Source organism: Sciurus vulgaris (assembly GCF_902686455.1).
Source record: "Sciurus vulgaris genome assembly, chromosome: 2".
In the NCBI taxonomy this organism is placed as follows: Eukaryota; Metazoa; Chordata; class Mammalia; order Rodentia; family Sciuridae; genus Sciurus; species Sciurus vulgaris.
In genome coordinates, this window is record NC_136462.1 from 169,981,846 (window position 1) to 170,000,173 (window position 18,328).

Genomic DNA, 18,328 nt, shown 5'->3' on the forward strand with positions numbered 1-18,328 from the left:
TGAAGCAGGAATATCACAAGTTTGAGGCCAGCCTCAGCACCCTAGTGTGACCCTGTCACAAAAAGAAAGGAAAACAAAACAAAACAAAACAACAACAACAACAACAACAACAAAAAATATATATATATATATATTTTTTTTCCCCCAGTGTTCTGGACCCCAGCATGGTAAGAAAAGAAAAGCCTAAGAGTCCATTTAAATCAGTGTAACAGGAAGCCCTTCCCCTATTAATCTGGTGCCCTGAAGGACTTAAAATAAGAGTAAAGGAAAACCATAAGTAACTTATTCAAAGAAAGTTGCCTCGATTCTTATCTGGTGAGTAGAAATTTTCCCCAAAAGATCATAGCTACAAACTGATCTCACAAAATTTTTCATCCTTAAAATGCTCTATCACATACATTAATGGTTCAAAAACATTAGAAAAACAAAATGAAATAAAACAAAAATAAACATTAAAGGGGCTTGGGTCAGATACTCCCTTAGGCATCATGTAGAAACAAATGCCAGTCCTTTCTGTTGGAAGTGCCTTCCGTCCTAGATCCCAGAGAATGCTCAAAAATCATTGTTTAAGAAAAACATAGAGTAAAAAATAGGCACACATAAAAATGAAACCATATAAGCAAAGACTGACAAAAACAACCTGCAAAACTGACAGGTGTAAAACGACTTAAGAAATAAAAGAGAAATACAAGTTAAAAAATGCAATGGCTGAAATAAAACAAACAATTCCATAGACAGATTTGACAGCAGATTATTTGCAGATGAAAATAGAATCAATATACTGGAAAAGAAGTCAGAGGAACTGTGAACTAGGAAGTTAGCCAAAAATGATAGTTTCCTCAGAGTCCATTATAAGGTCAATGAGTTGCATGGGACAGGAAGGAATGTGGGACAAGCAAAAAAGATTTGAGAAGGCATGGACAATTGAAATAGCTAATTTAACACATGTGGTTACTTGTTATTCCCTAAGATTGTGCAGGGCTTAGATAGATCATAATAAAATAAACAATGTGGACCATGGTCCTATTTCTCTAGAATAAGAGTCCAGAACATTATAAGATAGAATAATCCATCAACCACCATGGGTTATTGGAATAGAAAGGGCAAAGTATGGCATCACATGCATTCAGGTGAAAATTCAGGTATTCCCTAGTCTCAGAAAAGAGAAGGGCAAATTTTGGATTAAGTGACACATTATCACCAATGTTTCAGGCAATGAGAAGGGGATCAGTGGTCAACATGGAAACTTCTTAGGGAGATTTGTCCTGTCATGCTGAATCAGTGGAACAACATTTTACCTTACATATCATAGAAGTGTGTAGTCCTCAGGTCATAAAGACAATTTGGATTCACTTGAACTTTTTGAGGATGCATGATCATCTTCATGAATTCAAAAGTTTTTGGTAAGGTGTGCATTATTTTTATATAAAGAAATTCACTTTTAAAACACCTATCTACTATAAACAAAGAAACAACAACAAAACAAAACTAAGCAAAACCCCACATCAGTTAATTACTTTCAGTTGCAGCTAATTTTCTTACATACTTCCCATTTATGACAGAGACAGGATCCTTTGATTCTTTTTTTTTTTTTAATATTTTTTAGTGGTAGATGTTCTTTTCTTTTTATTTATTTATTTATTTATATATTTATATATTTATTTATTTATTTATTTATTTATTTATTTATTTATTTATTTATTTATTTATATGTGGTGCTGAGGATTGAACCCAGTGCCTCACACATGCTAGGCAAGTGCTCTACCAGTAAGCTACAGCCCCAGCACCCCCTTTGATTCTAAAAAAAATTTTTTTTCAAGACTGCATTTTGATTCATTCATTGTACACAAATGGAGTACATCATTTCATTTCTATGATTGTGCACGATGTAGATTCATACTATTCATGTAATCATACATGTACATAGGGTAATGATGTCTGTCTCGGTCCACCATTTTTCATATTCCCACCCCCTCCTCCTTCTTATTTCCCCCTACATAATCTAAAGTTCCTCCATTCTTCTCTAACCCCCACACCCCCACTCCCATTACATGTCGTCATCCATTTATCAGAGAAAACATTCGGCCTTTGGTTTTTTGGAATTGGCTTATTTCACTTAGCATGATATTCTTCAATTCCATCCATTTATCTGCAAATGCTATAATATTATTATTCTTTATGGCCAGAATAATATTCCATTGTGTATATATACTACAGTTTTTTTATCCATTCATCTGTTGAAGGGTATTTTACTCCAATTAGAATGGCTATTATCAAGAACACAAACAATAATAGATGTTGGCCTGGATGTGGGGAAAAAGGCACACTTTTACATTGCTGGTAGAGTTGCAAATTGGTGCAGCCACTCTGGAAAGCAGTGTGGAGAATCCTCAGAAAACTTGAAATGGATCCACATTTTGACCCAGTTATCCCACTCCTCAGTTTATACCCAAAGGACTTGAAATTAGCATACTACAGTGACAAAGCCACATCAATGTTTATAGCAATTCAATTCACAATAGCTAGATTGTGGAACCCTCCTTTGATTCTTAATGTCATCATTCTATGCAGGCCTCTAAGACATCCAGTGTCCTGCCTTGTTACTATCTTCCTGGTCCATTTATATCCAATAGCTCTCTGCTTCATCCATTTCATCCTTGGGAGGCCTAGACTATTGCTGTTTCCATGTCATACTAGGATATAGGAATTTCTTGAGGCTCAGTGCCATTTGGTAAGGTTGACTGTGCAACCTCGGGGGTCTTGCTATTTCTTTGGTACTTAGCATAAAGAAGCAAAATTTGTCTCTTGGGAACCTCTAACACTTATATTCTTAATACATTCCCCTACATCTTTTATTTCTTTTGGATCAGGAAGAGGTTTCTTTGTCTACTGATTTCTCCCATTTTGCCCATAATCAGAATGCTGTCTATTCTCCTGAGTGTACAGGCTTTTGGATAACAAAGCCAAGGAGAAGGTTTATAGGTTTCTAGAACCTCACCTTGCAACTCCAGTTCCCTGAGACATGGAACACAAAGATGGTGTAAATTTTTGAATCAATGGAAGATCAGATGAAAATATTTGGGATGGGGAGGATATTACTTTATCTGATATTTTAAAAATTACTGGTTTCTTTTTTTATAAGTACTGCTCAGAATCTGGACTAATGGAGTGTTTGTCTTGGGTACCAGCTGTGAGGGTCTTACTCTAGCTTTTTCTGACCATGCCACTCTCACAGAGAAGCATCTGCCAGGCCTGGGGTACATGCCAATCTATAGTCCTCATACACTTTTTAGATTGGTTTGGCAGTTCAGAATTCCATGGCTAAGTGTTCCCATGCCCAATTCTAGCTCTGGCACAATCATCTTGCTTGGGTCCATTCCCCTGAGATGGATCAAACTGCAATTATATTCACTTATAAGTCTCATAGTTGGGAAAAGGGAATCTGGAGATTTAACAATTAAAGTTTTATCATTCTCTCTCACAGGTAGTTTTAAAGAACCCAGTTTACCTGATTTGTACTAATGGAATAGGGTTTTTCTCTGTGTGTTGGGTGCTAGGATGGAGACCTTAGCCTGCTCTACAAGTGGCCTGAGAATATTCTGTATCCACCTACAAAGTCCTTTGCTTCTCTGCCTGAAGGTGCTCTCTGGCCACAGGAGCTTGGTCATCATGTGGAAGAGACAGAAGTGCTAGGGAGTTACTGCCCCAGAGGAGACTCCCAACCAATGGGCAATGGGCACTGATGGATACATATGCCAGATGCTTTGCATCTTGCTGGGTTAATTGTGAAGGATGTTCCACAAGTCTTTTTAAGGGTGCCTTGTAGAATCTCTTTAAACAAGTGGATGTATTTTATTTTCTAAGAAATAGAAGTTTGAGCTGTTGTGGTGTTGTATGCCTGTAATCCCAGCTGCTTGGGAGGCTGAGGCAGGAGGATGGCAAGTTCAAACCAGCCTCAGCAACTTAGCAAGACTCTAAGCAACTTAGTGAGACCCCGTATCCATATTTAAAAAAAAAAAAATTTTAAAGGGCTGGGGTTGTGACTCAGTGGTTAAGCTCCCCTGTGTTAAATCTCTGGTACCCACCTCCCACAAAAAAAGAGAATGTTCATGCAGGAGAGGGTGAAGCCCTGCTGCAAAGGTTAAAGACGGTTGACTAAAATAGGATAAAATGGAGATGAAGGTGAGTTCAAGGGAGATTTTGGCAGCAGATCCTTTATCTATGACAATCACATCTGGAGAAAGAAATGGAGAAAGTGGTTTTCAGAGATTTTGTGATGAAAGAGATCTTATTTGGCCCTTTTAGAGACCTTTTTATAGGCCCTTTTTCAGTACATATTTGTCTCTTCTTTTGAGCTGTTTTTCTGGTCTTGGGCTATGTTAATTTGAATACAGAGCTGTATGGCAATCTGGCTTAGTATTGGTTTAATAAATGACTGTACAAGGTTGGGTTTTTATAAACCAGGGCCCTCTTGGAAATATTAAAAAGAACAGAAGTTATGTTCTTTCATTGATTCAAAGATACACTTTGATTTTAACCTTTCTGAAATTGGGATGCATATGACTTTATGTTTGACAAGGAATAATAGTTTAATTAGCAAGAAACTTTTTCTTTGTTGTGGGTTCATTTCTTATTGACACACTGAATTTCCTGACAGCACAAGTTGGAAAACATGTTATGAGGTTTGCTTTAAGTTTTAAAGGTCATGTGGTGAATATTTTCATTGCAACATTAAAAATTTTCACTTGTGCTCAATAAAATTCTATCTATTAGAGCCTCGTGGGATCCCACATTTATCAGTCATTTTGCACCCAGTTTTTTAGAGCAAGAGAGAAATCTGGGAAAATAAACATTCAAAATTTAGTAAAATAAGTAGAAAAATGACTTCCTGGATTCACATAGAAAATAACTAAATCGATTCTTGAAGCACAGTTATTCAGTAGCCCAAGGAAGAATGATAACTGAGAGAGCTTTCCTTAGATCAGATTTTGGGATAGAAAGGCATAAATGGGACCAAGCCCACAAATCAAGAAAGAGGAACCAGATTTTAAAATAAATTTCTATTCAGTTAAAAATGGATAAATGACACAAACAGATATTTCACCAAGAAGATATTCATATGATCTAGAGATACAACACCATTAGGAAAGTGCAAATCAAAATCGCATTGAAATATGACCTCACACCCACTAAGATATCAGTATTCAAAAAAGATGAACACAAAAAGCATGAGCAAGGATGGGGAGAAATCAGAAGCTTTGTTGCTGTGAATTTAAAAGTGGTGCAGCACTGTGGAAGACAACTTCGTAGTTCCTAAAAAGTTAAGTACAGATGTTACCATATGACCCAGCAATTCTACTCCTAGGTATATAACCAACAGAACTGAAAACACGTTTCCACTTGTATGCAAACATTCACAGCAGCACACTATTCATAGTAATCAAAAGGTGGGAGCAACCCAAATGTCCATCAAGTGTGAATGAATGGACATGTGCATCCAATGTAGTATTATTCAAGTGTGAAAAAAAATGAAGTGCTGATACATGCTATAACATGCATGAACCTTGATAACTTTTATTCTAAGTGAAAGAAGTCACACACCACAAATGGCAACATCTCATAAAAATCTACAAAGACAGAAAGTGGATTAGTGTTTTTAGGGGCTGAGGAGCGAGGAGATGTAAGAGGCAAGGCAATAGGGAGTGACTTCTCATGGGTATGGGGTTTTCCTTTGGGGTGCTGAAAATGTTCTGAAATCATAGAGTGACCACAGGTGAGCAACTCTGTGACTACACTAAAAACCACCAAAGTGTGTACTTTAAAACAGGGAATTTTATGGTATGTGAATTATAGCTCAACAAAGCTTTTAGCAGAAGAATAAATACCCAGAGAGTTCAAAGAAATGATGGTACGTGAATGCCAGGGACAAGTCCCCTGCATTTTCTCTTGTGGGACAAAGAGTCTGGTTGGTGCCCCTGGGATCTAAAGTGTATCTTCCTTTCTCCAACAGTGTTTCACAACCTACAATTCGGTAACTGACCTCCTTTCATCAGTCACAGTTCTTTCGTATTTTGGTGTCAGTGCCATAAGTCGATGACCATGTGTGAAATCTGTGTGGTTGGTCTCACTTGTCCTGCTAACATAGCCGGTACCTAAATAATACTGTACTTTGAGCTAATGACATACATTATTTACTTGTGAAGTGTTCATTTTCTCTGCCTTAAACACTAAGACCTAGATAGATAAATGAACATATTAATAAAAAATGTAGTATTTATCAAGTGATTACATTATAGTGAGTGTGGGTATTCAGTTGTGAATGAGAAATGGCATCTAGCAACAAAGGTGTCCGTGGAGGATGTATTTAAGAGACCATTATATTGGAGTTGGCAAGTACTCTCTGTGGAAGAAAGTTCAGGATATTTGGTGAACTGGGGGCTAATTTCTCTCCTATAACATTGTTACCTTTTTTCATTTTTTTATCTGGGATTGCCTGTTGCTTTACTTTCACCAAAAAATATGGTGAAAGTAATGGTGTCTGATTCTGAGGCCTTGACCGTGTTTGTGTGTTCTCTGGATCTTGTCTCTGAGGATCCAATATCATATGAAGCAGAGCCAAGGCAGCCCAGTTGTTCCAGTCAGGACCCTAGACATGTGAAAGACCCCAGCCAGGATCAGTCACCTGCCAACTTCCAGATTACAACAGATGCATAGACAAAGCCTGGCTCAGATCATCAGAGCCATCTGCCCTTGTAGACTATCCTTAAATAGTATGAGGTGTTTTTTTAAAAACACTGCAGTTTACTGACATTTGTGATGCAGCTATAGATAACTGATACAGAAGACAAAGGGAGTGCAGAGAAGGGGTCTCACAGAAGTGTGGGTGGATCAAAGAAGGCTTCCCAGGGGAAGTGACATAAATGTCATAAATGGAAATATCAATAGGAGTTAGCAGGGATAGGAGGGAACAAAGAGAAACTATGTGTGGTGGATGCTGCATGTGTTTTGGGCAAGGCATTCAAGAGGACACACAGAAGGACAGGTCTTATGAACAGAGAGAGTAGTATTTAAGAAGCCCATTAGGTGAGATGGTCCCTAAGGCTGTGGTGTGTTGTGTGAGGCATCAAGCTGGACAGCTATGTAGGAACAGACTGATGTAAAAATCTCATTTATTTAAGGGTTGAGACTTCATCCTTAGGGTAGATGACTTTCAATACCATTAAATTTTGCTTTTATGTTACCAGTCTAGCTGTGGTGTGGGGAGAGGGTTACCTGCTTTACGGATACTTAGGATAACGTTGAAAGGTGGGAGGGGTTGGTGGCCTGACTGAAGCACGAGGACAGGAGATGGAAAACAAATGAACCTGACGGTTATCACAGGGTCAGAACTGATCTAACCTGATGATATATTGGAAAAGGGTGAGGGAAAAGAAACTGCCAAGGATAATGTCACTATTTTGTCTTGGGTAACTGGATTAAAATGGTTTCTATGGATGTAGAAAACAAAGGAGGTGGAGCAACTTTAAAGGGAACACAAATTCAGTTTGGCACGTGGCAGATTGTATTTGACAAAGCTGACCATGACTTTTGTGTTTGTTCCAACTGTCTGAGTCTTCTTTAGTGACCAACACTGGCCCATGGTGACATGGGGTCTGTGTTGTTCCCTCACCTTGAATCTGGGAAGGGGCAGTGTCAGCTGAATGTAGAAAGTCTGGCATGAATGATGTCTGCAACTTCCAGACTTGGTTATAAAAATGCTGAGAGTTCTTTTCTGGAGCTTTCAGGAGGCTCACCCTTAGAATCCAGCTGCCATATTATGAAAGCCCATGCTACATGGAGAGGGCATGTGTGAGTGTTCCAGCCAGGAGCCTCAGTTAGTCTCCAGGGGAGGCACCCTCTGCCACCACCCAAGTGAGCAGATGCTAATTCCAAGCCTTTTAATCTTCCAGCTGAGGGCCTAGGTGCTGCGGAGCAGGTACTAAGCCATCCCTTTCTGCCCTGTCTGAATTCCTGACTCCAATAAGTCAAGAGATATAAAAGATCATTTTTATTGTTTGGAGTCATTTGTATTATAGGACAATACATAACAATACACAGCAATACATAACAGACACCCTGCACTTGGGGAAGCCTCTGGGACCTTGACCTAGAGCTCATATGTACATTTCTTTTCCTATCAAAGTTACGGACTGTGTCATAAGAAAATGTTCATCAAGTGCTCTGGCAGTTCTTTTACTTTCCACTATTTGTCAAAAAGAAAATCAAACTTTGTTTTGCCTTCCTTAGGGGGAAACGGAGGAAGGAAGAGAAGAAGGAAGGAGGGAGGATCTCTCCATCATGGAAGTGATGGCCAGGGCAATACCACTCCTGGGTGGAGTGGAGTGGATGACACTAGTGACAGCTTTGCCCCTGGCACAGGCGGTGCAGGATTCCAGATGCCTGCACGGGCACTGATGTGTTCTGTCAGAGTGGGCATTAGAGCCCTGAAGATTGGCAAGATGCCAGCTCCCACCATCCTCCCTGTTTAAAGAAGGTTGACCCTGACCCCAAGAAATAACAGCTGGGTTGTGTTAAGAAATTTTTATTGTTTCCTTTGGATTTGTGATGAAAGCACATAAAATTACAAGTGGAAGAAACATCATGCCACAAAATTGCATAGAATTATTACAAAAATGTGGATTATGCGTTTTAAATAATTGGAGATAGAAGAACCAAAATATGTACATTTTAAGAGCTTCAAATACTTTGTCCTATCTCTCTTTTTTTTTCTTCTTAAAAGGCAAAAGTCACAACGTCCAATCTGTCACGAACAATATTAATACAATGCACAAGTGCGACATTAAATTCAAAGGAATGCAAGCAATGGCCCTTTCTTTCAGAATTATTTAATGACTGCTTATCTATTAGAGGAGCATTAATTAATGTATGGTGGTATTGAAATGTGGAAATGAAATGTTAAAAACCAAAACACATGACAGGTCATTTAACTTTGAAAATTGGTTTACAAGGCCAAAACCACACCATTCTCAGTAGTGTAAAGGTGTCAGGGACACAGTCTAATTTAATACACAACTCTACTTTCTATTATAGGAAAAACCACAGTACAGAGTTTCACACATTCAACAAAGAACAAGGCAAATACATAAAGGCACAAAAACTGCACATCATACAGACCCTTTTCTTTATCTTTTGTCTATTTTCAAGTAATATTAATATTATTAAATGATAATATCACTGTAGTAGTTTCAATGATGCAAGACACACAGTGTTACACACTACCCCACAACTGCAAAAAGTGTCGTTGTACAGATATAAAAATGTGATTACAGTAAATGGCCAAATACAAACGTATTGTAAAATGACTAGATTCTCTAAGAATGAAATCCAGCTACCAAAACAGTTTTGCTTAAGTCAAGGTTATTCAACCTTAGTCTATCTCTGGACTAAAAATGTGATACGGCATTCTGCAATAATTACCACTGTGTTTGGTTATGAATGCTATTATCAGTTCATTCTTCTTCAATTTTGACAGTCTGTAATTTTGTTTATAAAAATGCAGCATTCAATTTTGACCATCCTTGCCTCTTTATGCCTTTCTTTCAAAGTGCAAAGGTAGAATAATTTACAAAAGATCTCTCTTTCAGTGGAAGTTAAGTTTTATTAAGTATCTAATTAACACTCTAAATCCTTCAGATCAAAATATAATCATCTCCAAAGGGGATGTGATGTTCCCCCTCGTGTCTTACTAGATGTGTTTTCTTAATCAAACAGTCTTTCCTCATATCTGAAGTAAGCCTTCATTTTGATTAAAACTTAATTGTGATCCCTAGTTATTGCTTAAAGTTAAATAAAATAATTTCCATAAAAATATTAAATTTTTGAAACACAATTTTCAGGACACAACTGGTTTTTGCATTGTAAAATGTTTTTCTAAACCACAATCAGACAGGTTTTTTTTTGTTTTTGTTTTTGTTTTTAAGTAAAATAAAGCTGTGAATATTTTGCTTCTGGGCTTTATCTGCAATGTTCTTCGTATCACTCTTTAAATTATATTTTGAAATATAATTAGTCTTTCTTACTTTCAGTAATGGCTTTGACCAGTTTTACCATGATATAATTTGTTTCTCTAATGCCACTTAAAATAGTAACTTAAAAGACACAGTTAAGTGAATTAAATGTACATACTAAATACAGAATGAAAGAATTTTGTTAGAATAAAATTGAAGTCAATTAGAGTTAAAAATTATAGAAGATACTAATAAATTTCCACTTTAATGTTCAATACACTTTTGTATATTCTAACCATTAAAATAAGCTTAAAATCTGATACTTACATCCAATTTTTGATCCTGCAAAATATTTATCAAATTCATAGGTTCTAAATCTCCCTCAGTATACACCAACAACTCCATCAATTGTTTCTTAGCTTTTCCATATAATTTAATATTCATGTAATCTAAATGTTTGACCCTTTTCTTCTCCAACCATTTATCCCTGAATTTGGTTTTAAGTCTTATGGAAGAGATATGGGTCATTGCCAATTAATAAAGACACATCTATACTCATGCACACATGTGTGGCCCAGCACATACACAATAACATGGAGTTAATATATATATATATATATGTGTATATATATATATATAATTTATACATGGGTCTGTGTATTCTTTTGATAAATATTCAATCTTCCTCTCTGTATTAAAAATAAATGAACCATAAAAAAATGTCAAACACCAAAATAACCACTGGAACCTGTTTATTCTAGTTGAATTTCTGCTTAACATATATCAGCTCAACTCTTTTTGTTTAACAGAACAGACCCGTTGTAGCTATTTGATCATTTCAGGCCAACAGCCAATGAATACCCAGACTTTGAGTGCAAATAGTCAATTTGGATAACACACTGCCTGAAAATGTGCAGCCAACTTGCTCATGCAGCCAAATGTACAATCCATATTGCTAAGTCTTGGGATGGCTTCACTGGGTAAGGATACAATCAAATGATTTTGTTTTGCAAAAAAGAAAACCAGTTTACTTGAATCACTATGATATCTAATAAAGCCATGTCAGCAACAAATACTGATGCCTCTATGATAAATAAATTAGCAAACTGCAAGCCACCGGTGCTTGCAAAGCAAAGGATGAAACCATTTAATATGCATGTGACCTTGAAGACATTGAGTTGAGGGGCAGATAGGAAAAATAAATGCTCAAAATTGGATGATCAATAGTGTTAAATAGTGCTATGCATTTCTCAAACTATTTCTATTACTTTGAAATACTTTACACTGGAGCTTCAAATAAAAATGTGAGCTCAAAGTTTCTTCAAAGAAGACGCTGTCTTTCATTTAATGTTCCATAGAGCCTGGGAGTTGCCTGCTTTGAATTTACTATTAGAAGGAAAACAAAAATCCCACATACATGCATTCTTCACTAGTAGACCTGCAGTATTTTCTGTGTGACACCTGGAGCCTGGGCATGGGACCTCTGTATGGATCCTTCTGGAACTCTCCATTTGGTGTAGAATTTAGGTTAAGGGATGCTTCTCAGGAAGATGGTCCTGGGCAGTGATCTTTAGAAGAGAGAGTCCAATGGAGCTTGAGTGGCCATGCGTGTCTCTCAGTCCTAGCAGAAGCAATCACAGAGGAGTATCAAACTCTTTTCCTGGGTTCTCTCCTTCCACCTCCTCACTGGAGGGGGGCTTGTGGTTCACTTTTCCAGGGTCTGAGGTCAGGGAGAGAGGGGCAGAACCGTGATTGCTGTCTTCACTGATCTTCCCTTTCATGGCTTCCTGCACAAATTCCAAAATCTCCAAGGGCAATCTTTTGAACTTGTCTTGGTATTCTTGCTCCAGTTCCATCTGCAGCTGGGAGAGAGCAAGAGAAGAGAATGATTTGAGATCATTTAGATGTAGAAACTCTTTGAAATAGATGTATAAAGAATAGGGAGAGGAATAAATTAATTTAAAATTTCATTCACTGGTCACCTATAGAGAAGATGAAAAGCAAAGTTTAGCTGGACATGCTAAATGACATCTGAAGCTGAAAGTCAAGTTTGATAGGGCTAAAAAATTTGGGCTAAGATAGATACATCTATAAACACACACTCACATATTCACTTTTGGAAAAAGTTTACAGAAGTAATAAACAGTGATCTAAAATTATTACACTTAGAGGTTGCAGACATGTATAGCTGAGAGCATCAAGATCAACCATGAATTGGGCTGGGGGACCTCAGAAGCTGATTGGGGTGAACGGAGTGGCAGAGGAGGCTTCATGGGCTGCTGTTTCAGCCAGATGCTGGGAAGCCAATGCTAGATGCTTTTGTTTTGTTTTGTTTTGTTTTTCGAGTGCTAGAGATAGAATCTAGGGCTTTACACATGCTAAGCATATACTCTGCACTGACCACATGGGTGTTCTTCAAGAGAAGTCTGAGGGCATGTTGAAGCTTAGCATGGTTTGGTCCCCAACAACACACACACACACACACACACACACACACACACACACACACACACACACAGGGATAAATAAAAAATAAAAAGAAACAATGCATGTTACGAAGTGAACCCACTCCTGTAACCAACATTTACTTTTATTTGGACATTTTTTTTTTCCTTCTTTATTGTGATTCCCTTCTCATTATAGTTTTTATTTGCTTTAGAATGTATTAATTTTATGGCCTGGAGAATTTTCAGACTTTTGAATGTCAGGGAAATCTTTCTTCACATGCAGACTTGCATGGCAGCCCTACTCTTAAAATAGTTGCAAAGCTGGGGCTCCTGGGTAGAAGTGGGCAAGAATGGCTGCTGGGAAGCTATGCTGTCTGAGCCCAAATGAAAAACCCTAATTTCAAACACAATTTGCTCTGTGGATTGAATGGTATGCAGGGAGCTTAATCTCAGAACATGTGAAACCCCATGGTTTTTCTCCCCCTCTCATTAGTCTTGAGGCAACTTTTCTTAAGAGATGTCCTTAATATCTCTAAGAAATTTATCTCCATGCTTCTCAACAATAACACACTTTCCCATGCAACAAGATCTGAGTGTACCTTAAAGGTGTACATATGGGATCTTGGCCTTGATTCTGATTCAGGAGGTGTGGGTGGAAACTGAGGCCCTGCATTTCTTGGCAGCTCTGGTTGATGCTGATGCAGGTGGTCTATTTTGGTTATTCTGAGTATCTCCCTGTCTGAGTTCTACTTGAGATCCCCAGTTATACTTTTTGTCTGGATCCAGGCTGTATATCTTCCACCAGCAGCTTGCAGTGTAGTCTCTGGGACTTTCCCTGACACTTGGAACATCCAGAGTGAAGCCAGTCCTCAGGTCATCTGCCCCTCTAGGTCTTGACCTTCCCCTGGACAGTGTCAGTTGCTGAACAATATCCTCTAGTTCAACTCCCCGACTCTTGCTTCCACGCCAGAGAAATTTTGCTAAGTTATTTAATTTCTATTAATAATCTCTATAATTCTAAAATACCCAAATTTCTAAAATCCAGAAACTTTTAGTAAATTTGTGGCAAACTCAATGACATTAACTGATATAGGGCTGTTTATAGTCCTTATTTATTCTCCTTTATGAATTATTCATGCTCATCCATCACTCTCCTCCCTCCCTCCCTTCTTTCCTTCCTTTTTTCTGGTACAGGGAATTTAACCCAGGTTGCTTTACCATTGAGCTGCATCCCTAGTCATTTTCATTTTGAGATAGAGTCTCCATAAGTTGCTGAGGCTGGCCTTGAGCTACCGTGGTGGTCTTCACATATTTAATTGCAAACAAATTAGTTAGTTTGATTAGGAGGCTTCTCTGGAGCCTTGTACTCATGGTGCATGCATCATATTATCTTTCTAAAATCAGAAAAGCTCTGAATTCTGAAAAACAACAGTCCCCAAGAATCTCAGATAATGGATACTGGATCTTGTTTAAATTATTTTTTTCCCATTACGTCAAAAGAATATAAGATATTAATATAAGAATATTAATATCAATATAAGAATATAAGATATAAGAATATCTTAGCCTGAGTATTGGAAGATAATTATTCTCTTCAAATATAAAATGCACGGTATTTGTGAATATATTGTGCTAATATATGACCCAACAATGCACTAGGATACAAATAGCTATGATGGAGCAAAAGCACCATAAACACAGTCCCACCCTCTGTGTCCTGCTAAAGCAAATCACTGGAGACTCAAAGACAAGAACACAATTGCCAATTTTTACCCCTGTCCCAACAATTTGGAAGGAAGTGGGGTTTTGACAATGTTTCCCCCCTTTTGCATGAGTTTGAAACCTCAGCCTGGTTTAATGACTCCCATTTAGTATTGTTCCAGACTTATCTGTTTGATTCAATTTCAATTCAGTCTTAGGTGTGATTAGTTTCATTTCCAAGGCAGGTAGGGAAATAGAGAAAAGCAAGGGAAGCTGTTTTCAGGACACGGTAGATAACTATTTTCATTTAGGTTAGACTGGGAAATTTTAGACATTGATATATTGTATTTGACATAGCAGGCAATTTCTCTAGGTTAGTAGTCCTTGTTGGACATGACCCCATGTGCTTGATAGTGCTCTTTCTTTCTTTCTTTTTTAAATATTTTTTTAGTTGTTGAAGGACCTTTATTTTATTTACTATATGTAGTTCTGAGGATAGAACCCAGTGCCTCACACATGCTAGGCAAGCACTCTACCACCGAGCCATAAACCCTGCCAAGTGCTGTTTCTTTTTCAAAGATTAAACAAACAAACAAACAAACAAACAAACACTAAAACAGGAAAAGAATCAAATACCAAATTATCACTTTTAAATATTTTTAGTAATTAAATTCTAATAAAGACTTAATTTTGGTAATTTAATTATAATAATGATTTTTAACAATTTATAATCATTGAAACAGTTGTGGCTAAATTATAACTTTATTGGACTTTTCCTTTTATCATGAGGCATTAGTAGATTTCCTTGTATTCTAAACTAGGTCATTCTTTCATGGTTTATTTGAAATGCTGTATATTATATTCTTTTTAAAAAGTCATTCAGTTAAGTTAATTTCAAAATTGTATTTACTATTGGATGTCAAGTTAAAACTTTTGCTTTCTTTTGACTGCTTCTAAATAAAATAATTGTTCGTTTTAAGAAAATATGAAAATTATGCAAAGTAGTATCTAGCTCCATTCTAAAAAAGCCCTAACTATCTAATAGTGTAGAGGTATTCCAGCCCAAGTGTTGCAACCTCATGTTTACTAGGACCAGAAAAGTCATGAAAGTAAGAGTAGTAGAAAGTGTGAGGAAGTAGGTGTGGTGGAGATGGAGCTTCGAGAGAAGACACACCCTGTCTGACACAGGGGTCAAAATATTCAGTTCTAGCAGATGCTTGTTAGATTCTTGTTTTACAAGAAAAGTCAGAAATCCAAATCTTCACATAAAATCTACTGATTAATTTATCATTGACAATCAATTCAAATTACACTCTGAACCCAAAGATGTTTTCTTGGCATGTGTGTTTGTTTGTTTGTTTGTTTATTTATTTATTTATTGTGCAGTGCTAAGGATCAAAACCAGGCCTTGACCATACTAGGTGGGTAAGTGCAGAACCACTCAGTGACATACCCAGATTCCTCAAAAACGGTTTCAAACATTGAGCAGTAATCTCATATTATCTATAAGAAGAAAAATATACATAGCTTTTGATCTAGAAATTCTACTCTTGGGAAATCTAGTTTATAGAAAATAAAAGGACCAACATATAAGGTTGGAGGTACTATGATACTTACCTTCAGAATTTGTAGAGGAAAAAAACAAAAGAAAATCAAACAAAACAACCAGAACGAAACAAAACATCAACCCCTGAAAATAATTTTAACTTATTATCTATTATTATATTTTTTGTTGCATCATTTAAAATGTTTCAGACCTCGTGACTTTTTACTCATAAATACTATTGCACACATGTAAAATAAAGATATTTTCTGACATGAAAACATCATAATTATTTAAAGGAAATTAATAACAGTTATTTAATATTATCTAACACTCATTCTTGTTCAAAATTTCCCAGTGTTATTCCTCCCAAATCTTTTCTAGCTTGTCTTTTTAGATCAAAACTCCAAATTAGTGTATTACAATTTAGTTGTTATGTCAGTCTAATTTTTCCCATGTGAACACATGAAATACTTACTGCTTTAAGTTTTTATGACTTGGATTTTAGTAAGAGGTTTGTCAGTTTTCTTAGAGAGCACCCTCATTATGAATTTTTCTGATTATTTGTTTGTGCTATTGTTTAAGTTGATCCTTGAACCTTGTATTTCCTACAAACTGCAAGTTAAGTCTATAAGCTTGATTAGGAGGTTAACATTTGTTCCGCTAAGAATGTTCAACAGGTATTCTTTGACATCCCATATTACAAAGTGTTGGTGTGTGTATAGTTTCAGAGATGCTGTTTGATCATCTAGATAAAGTGGTAAATTCAAGATTTCGATTTTGGTAAGACACGGTTTTGCTTTTACAATTGGCAATTATACTATGGGGTCAAACTCTGGATCCATATAAAATTTCTTTCATGCCCTCACATGTAACTGATGATTCTTGGCTATATCACTGAGTATAAATGTTAATTTTCTAATTATTCCATATTTAACTGGTATTCTTCTGCAAGGAAGAGCTTTCCAGGATCTATGCAAATGGAATTAAATTATCTCTAAAAAGATAGGGTAAGTTTTCATTCTTTTCCTGTAATTACACATTTTTCTAAGAAAGGAGTTGAGAAAATAATCTTTTCAAAAATGACGAATGAGTTTTTTCACTTCTCTCTTTCTCTCAAAAATAACTACAGATAATATTTGTTTACTTATTCCTTGGTTTTAAATCAGTAGCAGGCATGATTCTTTTTGATGTTCAAATTGTCTTCAGTTTGATCAGTGGGAGCCCATTCAGGCCCCATGTCCTTTTGAAAATCCCCATTGGATATTCTGAGTATTTCCTTGCTTTTTTGGTACATATTCCAGACACACACACACACACACACACACACACACACACACACACACACATATATTTTTTCCTCAGTCCTGGAATCATCTGCTTTTCCAAGGGACTCAGTTTCTTGTAGAGAAGTCATTAATAAATCAAGCCCTGGGTCCTAAAATTGCTCCCAGAGCAACTCAGTGGACTATTAGGAAATATGCTTTGAAAAGTTCATGGTACCTATTAGTATTTCAAACTTAAATGTAATATTACATTTTTTCTTAACTTTCTTGCTTTCATATTTGTATACCATTTTCTTTCAATGAAAAAATTTTCTCCTTAACAGCATTAGCATGTTTACTCACGTTTATGTTAAAATATACAGAAATAGTTTCAACACAGGGACTTATCAATAAAATAACCTTGTGAAGCTTAAGGTTTTTTTCAGGGTCATTTTATTTCTAGAACATATCCTACTAAGGATGTGCAATTATATTATCTTGATAAAATTCACTTGAAATAATAATCATATTTTTGTATGGTTATGTGACCCTTTGATATACATTCAGGGTCACTTGTTTTTGTTTTCTCATTGGACATTTTAGATTATTTCACATTTTTTCTTCCTCTCTTCAAGCATGTGCTGTAAAAATTGAAAGTTTAATTCCTCAGTATTTTAACCCTTTCAAACACTATCTCCTGGCCTTCAGAAGGTAGACATGATAATATATTACTATAATAATCTTGCTCAAAGTATTTTGAAATTTATTGGTAAAGATAATAGAAAACAGCAAAACAAATAAGCAAGCAGAAGCATTTGTATAAAACAAATAAGGCTTCTAGTTGAAAAAAAGGTTTGAAAATACTAAAATATAAACTGTGTTGGGATCATGTATATTTTTATTCTTTTCTATTTCTTATTTTTTATGGTAATGTGACTTTTATTTTTAGCATAAAATGGCATTCTAAAGTGAGACAAAAATCTAATATTATTTTATAACTACAAAAAAGAAAAATACAGAACTCTTAATGTGGGATAACGTAATCAGGACAATTCTGCAAAGAATTATTATAGGGACAATAGTATTTTAACCTCAACATCATCAGTGAGCTGAGTGGATATTTAAAACAGTGGGAAAAACATTTACCAAATAAATTCATAGAATGGGTGGTTTCAAAATTAGCCTGAGCAACCTTGTAAGGCCTCTTCTTATTTTTAGAATAATCTCATGAATTTTTACTTTAACCAAGAATAGAAATAACAGGATCGTATGAAAAGGACCGAGGGAGGTTAGTCAAGTTACTGAGGATTGTTGAAAACTGCCATGTGGGAAAATCAGACTATATTATATATCCTAACCAATCCA

The 18,328-nt window shown here is 36.3% G+C and overlaps 1 protein-coding gene and 1 long non-coding RNA gene across 4 annotated transcripts in view; one reads left to right on the forward strand and one right to left on the reverse strand.

The window, feature by feature from the left end:
* Positions 1-18,328, forward strand: part of LOC306655128 — a 554,397-nt gene that overhangs the window by 54,211 nt on the left and 481,858 nt on the right. The gene's annotated exons all lie outside the window — the stretch shown is intronic.
* Positions 8,566-18,328, reverse strand: part of PLCB1 (phospholipase C beta 1) — a 722,251-nt gene continuing 712,488 nt past the window's right edge. For 2 of the 3 annotated variants that reach the window (XM_079129397.1, XM_079129399.1), the window contains exon 33: positions 11,657-11,869. In XM_079129397.1, coding sequence (XP_078985523.1) covers positions 11,785-11,869 — 85 coding nt within the window. In that variant the 3' untranslated portion in view covers positions 11,657-11,784. Of the gene's footprint in view, positions 11,870-18,328 lie in introns of all 3 variants that reach the window. The other variant, XM_079129398.1, reaches the window with a different exon arrangement.